Source organism: Knufia obscura (assembly GCF_036327395.1).
Source record: "Knufia obscura strain CCFEE 5817 isolate CBS 148926 chromosome Unknown scaffold_46, whole genome shotgun sequence".
NCBI lineage: Eukaryota > Fungi > Ascomycota > Eurotiomycetes > Chaetothyriales > Trichomeriaceae > Knufia > Knufia obscura.
This window is the reverse complement of record NW_027042732.1, coordinates 1-11,961: the sequence shown is the minus strand read 5'-3', so window position 1 is coordinate 11,961 and position 11,961 is coordinate 1. Positions and strand designations below refer to the sequence as shown.

The window sequence follows — 11,961 nt, the reverse complement described above, 5'->3', positions numbered from 1 at the left end:
AAATAAAGATAGTATTATAGCGCGTATTATTAGTATCTTTCTTTAGTTATAAGGACTTACTTATATAGGTATTAGCTATCTTTATTACCTAAGAGTATACCCTAGTTACGATACTATAAATCGCCTAAGTTATAAATTTAAATAAAGATATACCGAAATCTTAAAGAATATAAGCCGATATCTAAATTAAGTAATATATTACGATAATTTTAATATCGCTAGTAATATACGGTAAGTAACTATTAATAAGGAATCCTAATACTATAACTATACTATTAGTTATATATAACTTTTATGTTATATTAATTAAGATATTAAATTATCAGTAAAGTAGTATTATAAGAAATATTAACTATAACGTAACGATATTATTATACTAAATCCTAAGAAAGATACTTAAAAAAAATTAATAAAATAATTAAATATAGACTTATCTTATTAATAAGGTACTAAGAATATACTTTAAAAAAATAAATTTAACTATAGGTTTAATATAGATTATTATAATAAATTATAGCTTAGATATTTATACTAAAATAAGTACTTCGCTTAAAGGACTAGTTCTTAAGCTATTTAACTATATATTATTAAGAGATAAAGAACGAATACCGTAAGAGAAGTTAATTATCACAATTTTATAAGAGCTCCTATTTAACGAAGTAATTAAAAGTAGTAATATGAAAATATTTAAAGTAATTTATCTTAATTAGTTTAAACTTAATAAGGATAATAAGTAATAAATTAGAAACCTATTTTTAGTTTTTAGAGACGCTATAACTATTTAGAGAATTTAAATTATATAATTAAATCTTATAATATATAAGTTCGCCTTTAATAAGGCGTAGTAGATACTATTTATTATAGAATTATAGTATCTTAGATTTAATTATATTAACGCTATTCTTTATTACTATTTTAAAGGTTCTAGTAACGACTTCTTAACGCTTTACTATACTTAGTATTTCTTATTTACCTCGTATAAGGTAAATAAGAAAAGCTTTAAGGATATATATTAACTAGTAAAGAATACGTTTTATATAAAGTTAATAGGGCTTATACTTAAATACCTTAAGTAGTATAAGTCCGTACTACTTAAAAAATATAAAAAGCTTTACTTACCGACTACTATAATCGCTAGTAGTATAATAGTGATACCTTTATCGCTACCTAAATTAGAAAATTTAAACTAAAACTAAATTAATAACTAAATCGCTACTCTACTACCTAAGAAAATTATAAGAATAATTACCTAGGTAAGAGAGTAAATATATAAGGTTATTTATACGCCTTATAACGAAGATAAGACCTAAGAAGAAATATATTTAGTTAAAGCCGATAACGAATTCGTAAATAATATTTACTTCTTATTAAATATTATATCGTATATAGCGCTCTTTAATATTATTAAAATAAGTAATATTATACTACTATAGTATATACTTAAAGATATATTAGTTATTTTTAGTAGTATAAGCGATTAAACTATATACTAATATAAGCTATATTATATAGTCTAAGTAATATATATAAAAGCTATAAACTAGTAACTAGTAGATATTATTCTAAAGGAATATCTAGTTAACTTATAAGAGCTAGATAAGACCTAATATAAAAAGAATAAATTTAACGAGTTAGTTAATTTTAATATTTAAGTTATAAATAACGCTTAATATATATCTTTATATCTTATTAATTAAATTATTAGTTAATATTTCTAAATAATAAATATACTTACTACTTTAAAATTCTTAATTAAGAAAAGGTTTAAGATTCACTAAAATAACTAATATATAAATAAGAACTCTAGTTACTTATTATAGCTATTAGTATATAAATTATCTTAAGTATTTCAAGATAGAATATTTAGTATAAAGAAGTAAGCGAAGCGTAATAGTATAACTAGTATTAATAACCTTTATCGTTAAAGGTTACTTAATTTAAATACCGTAGTTACTAGATTTAACTAATTTATAAATATCTAGTAAAATAGTAGCGGTATAGATCTTATAAATATTCTAAACTAATAAATAAAAAGCGATATACTAGTAAGCCTTATAGAAATAGTACTTAATAAATATTAAGAGAATACTTTTACTCTTTAGAAACTTAAGTAAGTCTTAAATACGACTTAGTAAAAAAAAGAAAACGATATAATAACTAAATAGAAAGATAATACGATTAATAATATAGTCTTATTTAAGTCTATTAGCGATATTAATAGAGGTAACGATCTTAGTAACGCTTACTTTAACGCTGTTAAAATTTAGATAATAAACGATTTAGTTAATATACTTATTTTAGAAGCCGAACGTCTTAAAATAAAAGAAGAAAACGTTAAAATAACTTAACTAATATTACGTTTAGTAAAATTATAACTTAAGAAGACTAATACGTTAATTAATTTTATATAAGAGATTAAACTATTTAATATAAAAAATAATATTATTAAGAACTCTAATATTAACTTACTTAATAAGAGTAAAGAGAATAACTAAGAGTATAGCTCTAAAAGGAGTAAAATTTAAGTTTATATTTACTTAAATATATTTAAGTAAATATAAATCTATATTCTACTTAATTCTATAGAATTTAATTATTTAGTTTTATATTATCTATTAATTTTCTTTATAAGTAATAATCTATTGACTCGTAAGTAGTATAAGAAGAAACAGTCTTTTAATTACTCTTATATATAGGTAGCGTACTAAATAAAGATATAATTAGCGACCTAGGTTTCTTAAATATAGCTACTTAGCGAGAACGAGTAGGATTACGCTTTTAAGAACTATAGTCGGCCTCGTTATAAGCCTAAGTTATAAGCTAAGTTAGTTTATAAAAGCGAATTAAAGTCGACTGACTTAAGTCCTTATACTTAATTAGAGCTATTTATAATAACGGTTTAGTAAAAGATAAGCTAGGTACTATAGTTAAGATATTAGAATTAAAAGACGCGTTAATAGAATCTAAATTTATAAAATTATCGTCTTAAATATTCTTATTAGAGAATATAACTATACCTTTACTTTTATTATTAATCTTAGAATTCTTAATACTAGTATAATTACTAGGAACGACCTCCTTACTAATTTATACTAAAATTAGATTTTATTTACTTACGGTAACGATATTCTTTTAAGAGGCCGGCTAATTATTAACTTAGCCTATTATTTTTATAAATATAGTAATACTTATTACTAAAAGCTAACCTTAATTCTTATTTATATGATTATACTAGTCTTTAGGCACTTTAAAATAAGAAATATTACCCTTACTCTTAAACTACGCGTATTATTTTTATAGCCTTATAACTAGAATCCTAGCGAGTTAAGTAATTTAATTAACTTTCTTCTACTACTTATACGTAGTCTTTTTATATACTTTCGCTAACTTCTTTTTAGTAATCTTCTTTACTTAATTAATACTACTTATAATTATATTAACTACTTTTTATAATAAGCGGTATTATTTCTTTTCTTACTCCTCTTTAGTTTAGCTACTTTTTTATTTATTTCCTTATAGAGTAGAAACGAAAAAGCTAATAAGTTTAACTAAAAAGAGAGTATTTAGCTAGTTACTTATTATTACGAGTCGTTTAATAGTACTATTTAATAGAAATAGCTAAGATACTAGTTATATTCGTTTAAATCTCTTATTTTTTATTTTTTTTAACTCGCTATACGTATAAACGATTAATAATTTTTATATAGTAATTTAAGTTACTAAGAAACTAAGTTATATAAAGTAATACTATTACTTTCTTTTAAGTATAGCTAACTAACTTTACTAGTATAATTTTTTTAATAGTCTTTAGTTATACTAACTAGTACTTAGCGCTATACTCTAAGAGGTTTTTAACCCTTTACTTAAAATAATATAAAGAATAATACTTTAGATTATATTACTTTAAGAGACTTTAGATCGTAGAGTTACGGCTATAAAATATTCTTATTATAGCCTAGCGCAAGTATTTCTATAAAACTATCTTTTATAAAGGGTATAGCTTATTATACTTTTTATTATAACTAGAGCTAGTTTTAATAGTACTATCTTTTTAGATAATAGCTTTTATAGAAAGCTAACTAAGTCTAGTAATATACTACTACGTATTAAGGTCTTTATAAGTCTTCTAGAAGTAAGTAGTTTTTCGTTATTTATTTTATTACTATTTCTACTACTATCGCTATTTCTACTTTTACTTACGAGTTATTAAGGCTATTTAAGCCTTTAATACCTAAACCTTACTAAAGAGATTTACGCCGTTAAACTCTTTAAATCTAAGAGAATATTTAGAATCGAGCTACCTTATTTATATAAATAGAATCTAAATAAAATAGCTTTTCTCTTTAAATTACTAATAGCGTATAACGCGTCTAGTATATTATATAATAGTCGTTATCTTATTAATATTCTTAAGCTACTACTCTTTACTATACTATATAATAAGTTTTACGTTTACGATATCTACTTTTATACTAATAGCGTTAATAGTAAGTAAGATATAAACCTTATTATCTAAATTAGTAAAATCCTTAAGTATCTTCTTCTTAGTTCTTTTTAATAAGATTATATAATACGCCTTAATCGCTTTTTCAATATCTTTTAATAATACCTTAGCTATATAAAGCTATATTCGTAATATATTATATACCTATCTCGCTATTTTATAGTTATTAAAGAATACGATTATCTTATATAAACTAAAAAGGTTCTTATTCTTATATTTATCTAATATTAGAACATATAGGTTATATATATCTTAAAATATAACTTTTATATAACGAACATTAATATAAATTTTAGGCCGATTTATAATTATATTAATAAAGGTATACTTACGTCGTAGAAAAGATTCTTTTATTAAAATTATATTACGTATTAATAAACTAAGAATAGTAAACGTTTTAAATATATAAGCTTAATTACTTAGTATAAGGCGGAGTAAACTAAACTTATTATATTCTTTACGAAAGTCTAACTATTAAATAATATAATACGCTTTATTAATAATAAGAAATATTTAATAGCTTTAAAAGCTAGTACGCTTAATAACGCGCTTATAAAACTAATAAGAGTAAGTTAATTCTAAACTAATATAAACTATAAAATTAATACGAGTATATAAATATATATTTACTTAAATATATTTAAGTAAATATAAAACTTATTATAACTAAAATACCTAGCCTTTATCTTATTATATATATCGTTAGTATTACTCTTATTATATATAATAGTAATACCGTTAATCTCTAAGTCTTTAAGATAACGATTTAGTAATTTAACTTACTATTTAATAAGTAAGTTTAGTAAGCTAATTATTAATATTATATTATCTTCGTTTTTTAACTCCTTTATAAGCTTAATTAATAACTAAAAGATAATACTCTTTTTAAAGCTAGTACTAGCCTATAAAAGAATATTTAAAGACTTATATATTATCTAATATAATATCTTAACCTACGTATACCGTAGTATTTAGTTTTCGCTTATAGACTTTTATATCGCGTCTTTAACCTAGTTCTAAAGCGTTATCTTTACTTTTAAAGTAGCTTAATACTAGGTTAGGAATACTTTTATTTATTCTTAGTTACTTTACGTACCTATTTAACTTTCTTTACGATACGTACTATATTTTATATACGACTTTTAAGATATAATAAGATAAAAATATATATTAAGTATAAAATTAGTAGTAATTAATAATAACGATATATAATAAGATAAAAGGCGAAGGAACTAAGGTAAGTAGTATGTAAAGATAAATACTAAGCGACGAGTAAAATATAAATTATTATATCATAATAGGTAAACGATTATAAAATCTTTATTTAATTATTAAATATAAATTTATTTAATTTTTAAATTAAGATTCTAATAATAGAGTATTACTAATCTATAAATTCCTTTTTAATAAACGTGAAACTAAGTATTTAAAGATATTCTTTATAAGATCTATAAGCTCGGCTCTAAAAGTTAAGTAAAAAGGTAGTAAATTAAAAAGTATAAGCGAGTATTAAGAGAATACTTATACGTACTAAATATAAAATCGTAATTAATTAGCCTTTATATACTCGCTATATAAACCTAACTCTTAAGAGGTTAATAGTAAAATAGCTATCTAGAATTAAATATCGGCGTCTTAATTAACTCTTAGAGCCGTAAATAGAGTTTAAGCGTATATAAATACTATAGCTAGGTACTATTAAGGGTTCTACTAAAGAGATTAAGGCGGTTACGAGTTTCTAATCGCCTCTTTATAAAATAAAATATTCTACTTACTAAATTAATATTTCTAAATTTACTAAACTCGTTTAAGGAATCTAGGTCTATATAAGTAGTACGTAACCTATTAGAATAACTACTTAATCGATTTAAATAACCTAGTACGCTTTCTACTACACTAAACTTTAAATACGTATATATACGATTAGACGAAAATAAGGTCCTATTCGGAACGGGTAAGCTTTAACCTTATATTATCCGCTTAACTAAAGGAAGCCATGGTCATAGAGCTAATTACGCCTTAGGCTTAGCTGGTAGGGATGGTCCTTTAACCGAATTTTCGTCTGATTTATGAGGTAACGCTATGATCAAAACAAACTGTTCCCTAGTATCAGCAGCACAGTGTAGTTCTCAGGATTTGCTACCGCGTTCTCAATGTGTGCGAAAGAGCACACAGGATACCAAGAGCGCGGGTTTTCGGCAAGCCGAAGCAAAGGACATCTGCAGTCCGAATAATCCTGGCTAGATGTCTTGATGACTAAGCACTTAGCCGCTGTTCTCCTGTAGCAACTTTACTGAACCTATGCAAGAGTATGATATACGTCCTCTCGTCGATCTTGCTGACTGTGATGTGCTTGATTCTAGGAATCCCTCCGAGTGCGTCTCTTACGATTGAGAACCACGTTTCGAGGTGGGCGATTCCGTAGCTCAAATTTGTCATGTTTGTTCCTTCCCTTCTCATCTCAAACACCACCATTACCGGCGGTACTCACGAACGCTGCTATTTGTTCTCTCGTCATTTTCCAGATCAAACGCATGCCCACCTTCGTCCAGATTTTCTACCTCGACAAACGAGAACAACGGTGACCCTAACGGCCGTCTCGGTTTGATTTCGCGGAGGAAGGAATGATAAGGCTCGCAGCTGCAAGGCTCGCAGCTGCTTACTAAAGCACTATCACAGTGATGGTATGCATACTACCTAGAACGAGTATATGGGCGACCAAAATCCCTCATACCTTCACCATCAGGGGAGGCGTTTTGACGTAACAGCACTCTGGTATGATCGCCTATGAGGCTTACAAAGCGCTTTCCAAATAGTCCATAAGGGCTTCTGCTAATGCCCCCATCGGCTCGATTGCTCTCTTTGTTTGTTCAAAGCCCCATCATATCTGGTCTAGGATTGGTGCGAATGCTGCTCGACCCGTGTTGACATATCGAGCAGGAGCACACAGAAGGATTGCAGACGAGTGGCGCTGCGAACTGATCGAATCGCAGAATCACAGACACCTCAAAAGAATTGACGATGGGTTGCCGGCCAAACGAGCTCTGCCGGTATATGGCTCGCTTTCGCGACATCAGACGCACTTGCTAGCACAGATGCCAAGTGGCCACTCCTGGCTGACCAGCTATGGAGTGGTGGGCAAGTTCATCAACGACAACAGATGTGTGTGCGGCGCTGTGGAGTCGGTAGTGCGTGTGGCGGTGGACTGTCCCTTGCTGCGGGAACCCAGACAGCAACTACGAACAAAGGATGGTGATGCATTCAGGAGCATCGCATGTCTGCTCGGAGGACGTCCTCTGAACGGGCAAGGCCAAGTAGGCAATTGGATGTCGATCGAAATGTCATTAAAGAGGTTCTGGAATTTGCGGATGCATCCCGACGATTCAAGTCATGGGCTTCGGCGGCTGAGTCGAGAGTAGAGCACAGACCCCAACGAGGCTGAAAGATCGTGCATGCAAGGTAGACATAACTCGGAGGACGGTGAGAGATAGTTTTAGTAAATTTAGTGGTAGCCTGCATATCCCAAATCGGGAGGGGTCCGGGGTAAAAGAAATTCATCATCATCATCATCATCATCATCATTATTGTTTGTACATAGTACATGGTCTGTCGTGTACGCTGACTCTAATGGCATATTCAGCAGACCCTCTTCCCTATGCAGGCAAGAATTCGCTCACGAAGCTTTCCAATTGGTTCTATCGTGGCCATGTTTGAAGTGTTTGCCTTACCCTGACCAGGCTGGAGTATGTCCCCTGCCTGAAGTATTCTTCGACCCTACTCGTAGGCTTTTACAGATTTCTCAGTCACCGCAATTTCCTCAAGTAGATCCGGCGATCCTGTTCGATAACTTCTCATCAAGTGCTTGCTTGACAATCTAGAGTCGAACTCAAGGTCAAAAGAGCTCTGACTAGGACAGCGGATAGCCCGTCAAGATCTCTTTCGTTCTCCCTCAATCACTGTATATCTCTAGCTTCAGGAAGTGCCTTGTCTATTCGAAGCTGTTAGTCACTTCCCCGTATACAGACCTAGCCGGTCACAACGAGAACCTCCCCATACGGACTCTGAGGAGGATGGAAGCCTATCAACTCGCTGAAGCATTCAATCTCACACGATCAAGTGAAATTACCAGATGTCTCGATCCAACTGGGCCAGTACGAGTGGAAGGTACACAGCACACTCCTCACAACCAAGTCGGGGTTCTTTCGTATCGCTTTGAATGGCTCATACAAAGTTGGTCTGCTCCGTGGTCGGTGATACACGATTGACGCAATCAGGAATCAATGATGATGACAGTGAGCATCCATGCCGACGATCCATGGATCTTTGCCAGGTTCATCCAATATCTGTACGAGTCCGACTATGAAAATTCGCAAAAGGACTTTCAAGCCTCATGGCCACCACGGGCTCGCAACGTCAGCCTTCGGAAGACTATAGGTCAATTGTCTCACACCGAAGCTCCTGTAGATGCAAGCGTTGATTGTCAACGACGATCTTCTACCATTCACTGTCTGGTGATTAACTTGGCGGACAAGTACGATGCGCCAGAACTCCTCAGTGAGGGAATCGCGAGGTTAGTCCACGAGTTTCATCCTGTGATGCGAGAGGACGGTATCAACGACAGGTTTTGGTCCTGTCGGGACACGATTGGCAGCCAACGAATTAGCCGGCACGGTCAGTTACAAGATGCCTTCGCCAATATTGCCGCGAGGTACTTCCCGAGTATAGAGAGTGAGGAGCTGCAGAAGTGGTGTCGTGAAGATGCCACTATGTGCTGGCAGATCACTCGGAGTCTAAGCCAGCATAAGGTTGAGGCAGAGGGAAAGCTGCGGTCGGAGATTGATCGGATAGATGCTCTGTTAGCTAAATCGAAGCGAAGGCACGGGATGATATGGACTTGAGCAACACGTAGTCAAGTTAGATGATAGCAATCAGATATGTTGATAGCATCACCAAGCTCGCCCCAACCTGGATCAAGTAGCTGCATCCTGTGACTTCTTCGATGTCGAGCTTCGAAAGCGGTTCTCCCTCCGTGACAGGTCTTTGATATTAAGCCAAATGACGTTGGCTTCGAATCGATTGTCTCTAGCGACCGCGGTTCGTCAATGTTTGTGGTCCTCATGCCCTCCGCCAACGGAAATCTTAGGTAGTTCTTTGTTATGAGGCCGGTGTCTCCACGTGACCAGTAATAGTACGAGTAGAACCTCTGTGGTTCTACTCAAGTAAGCTGAGTGGGATATTAGGCCAGTGAGTATTCAATGCAAGGTCGAGTTATGCATAGGTAGGGTTCTGGTATAACTTAGGTTGACTACGAAGACTATAGAAGTATTACATAGGGAACTCGTTCTCATATACCTCAACAGGTATTCCTAATGAGGAAGTATTGGCACGGTGTGCTGGTGTGCTGGTATATTGGTGTGTCGACAATCCAACATACCACAAACCCAGCATACCACAGTTGCCTCTTTCGGATAGTCACGTGACCTTTCACGTGCTAGGCTTCCTCGGTAGACTTTCCTATATCCTTCGTTCCTGGCCGCATAGCGGCCTGGCCAATGTGGTCCGTAACACTTTCCCCTCTCTAGCCTACTTGCGTCCACGCAAGTACATAACCTGGTATGTCCCGCGTCGCGTCCTATTTTCTTTCTTGTCATGGCTTACAATGTCGCAGTGTCGTATCCTTAAACCCAAGCAAAAACGATCCTCAAAACCCGAGCGTCCGAAATCTGAGCGCAACCTCGAAATTTACCGAGCCATCGCTGTTACTGGAAACGAAGCCATAGTGTCGTATTCGGCGTGTATCAGTAATAACGTCGTGTGTTATTATGACAGAGAGCAGTCGGTGAAATGTGCTGAGTGCGTACTGCACCAACGGTCGTGTGATGGAACTTTTGCGTTAGAAGAGTTCCGAAAAGTAGGGGAGCTCAAGAGAGCTAAGCAGCAGAAACGTCGCGAGAAGTCGAAACAGATAACGAAGTTGAGATCTGCCCTTCTTACGGCTCGTCAGGCCCTGCAGGAAGCCGAGGCGACTATGCTGGCGACTGAGGAGGAGATCAATGAGATTGATGAGTCGATTGCTGCTTTAGAGGACAAATCTTCCAGGATGTTAAAGCGCGAAATGCAGGCGCTTGGTGTTTTTAATTCCTTGCCTGATGAGCAGGAAATTGCTCTGGGTGATCAGGACTTTGTGTGGGAGGACATCCCCTTGGTCCAGCAGGTGGACTTGGGTGGTTTGTTTGGTGGACAGGAGTCATTGTCACAACTATGACCCTGTGGTCACTTTTCTGCCTGGTCCAGTCCCTGCGAATGGGCAATCGCCATTTGCGTGTACCCAGCATTTGTCCATCATTATTTTGCATAGCACAATTCTTGGCTTTGCTGGTTTTTTCTTGTTGTGGTCGACCCAGTGCTTTACCGGTCGTTTTCTGGGTTTAGTGGCGTTGATTCACTCGGGATGGTGTGTTCGGAGTTCTGCAATTGTATCTGGGTCCAAGTGTTCCTCTGGTTCCCATGTATTATCCGAGTCGTCATAATCTACCCATTTAATCAGATATAACTTCTTTCCCTTTTCCCATCTCATGCCCAGAACGGTTTCGACGTCGTACACCTGTGTCTCGGTTTCTTTATCCAGCGGTAGCGACTCTTGAGTTTTGACGTTGTCAGGTGCTTTCTCCAAAAGTGCTATATGGAACACGGGGTATATCTTCATGTCTTTGGGTAATGCCAGTCTATACGTTACTGGTCCCAATTTCTTTTCAATTCTGAATGGTCCGAGTTTCTTGAAGTCCAACTTGTCGCTTGGTCTTCTGGTCTTGATGTTTCGTCGTAGGAGGTAGGCTGTGCCCCCCTCTTTGAAGTCTGGTCCCTCAGATCTTCCTTTGTTTGCGAATTTGGCCATTCTTCCAGCTAGAAACGCGAGTTCCGCTGATAATTCCTCGTGAAGTGCCCTCAGTTTGGCAACTTTCACGGTAGCCTGTTGAGCGGTAGGGCGAAGGTTCAACGGTTCTTGTTGAATATTTGAGTGGAATCCGTAGGTAGCATAGAATGGTGACATTCCAGTGGCGACCTTAGAATTGTTGTAAGCGAGCTGTGCCAAAGGCAACAGTTCTACCCAATCGTCCTGCTCGTGATTGACATATGCTCTGAGGTATTGTTCCAGGGTCTGGTTGGTTCGTTCTGTTTGTCCGTCCGTCTAGGGGTGAAATGCAGTTGACATCTTGTTCTTGCTTCCCAGTTGGTCCATCAACGATTGCTAAAACCTTGATTTAAAGAGCTTATCTCGATCGGTTACCAGTTTCAACGGTATCCCATAAGACGCGAATACGTGTCTCATGAACATATACGCTAATTCTTCTGCCTTTATAGTGTCTTTTGTGGGTATAAAGTAGGCGTATTTAGTGAGTCGATTCATAATTACATAGATTATGTTGTATTCTTGTTTAGTTGCTGGGTCTTTAGAT

General features: G+C 34.0%; 2 protein-coding genes across 2 annotated transcripts; both read left to right on the top strand.

Annotated features, from left to right (window-relative positions):
- Window positions 1-8,790: 8,790 nt before the first annotated feature.
- Window positions 8,791-9,402, top strand: PMZ80_011309 (uncharacterized protein; the record flags this gene model as incomplete). The annotated part of the gene is made up of 1 exon (XM_064879688.1): window positions 8,791-9,402. The coding sequence occupies one exon, from the start codon at window positions 8,791-8,793 to the stop codon at window positions 9,400-9,402; it is 612 nt and encodes a 203-aa protein (XP_064724544.1).
- Window positions 9,403-10,163: 761 nt separating this feature from the next.
- Window positions 10,164-10,769, top strand: PMZ80_011308 (uncharacterized protein; the record flags this gene model as incomplete). Its single annotated transcript, XM_064879687.1, has 1 exon — window positions 10,164-10,769. The coding sequence occupies one exon, from the start codon at window positions 10,164-10,166 to the stop codon at window positions 10,767-10,769; it is 606 nt and encodes a 201-aa protein (XP_064724543.1).
- Window positions 10,770-11,961: the final 1,192 nt, after the last annotated feature.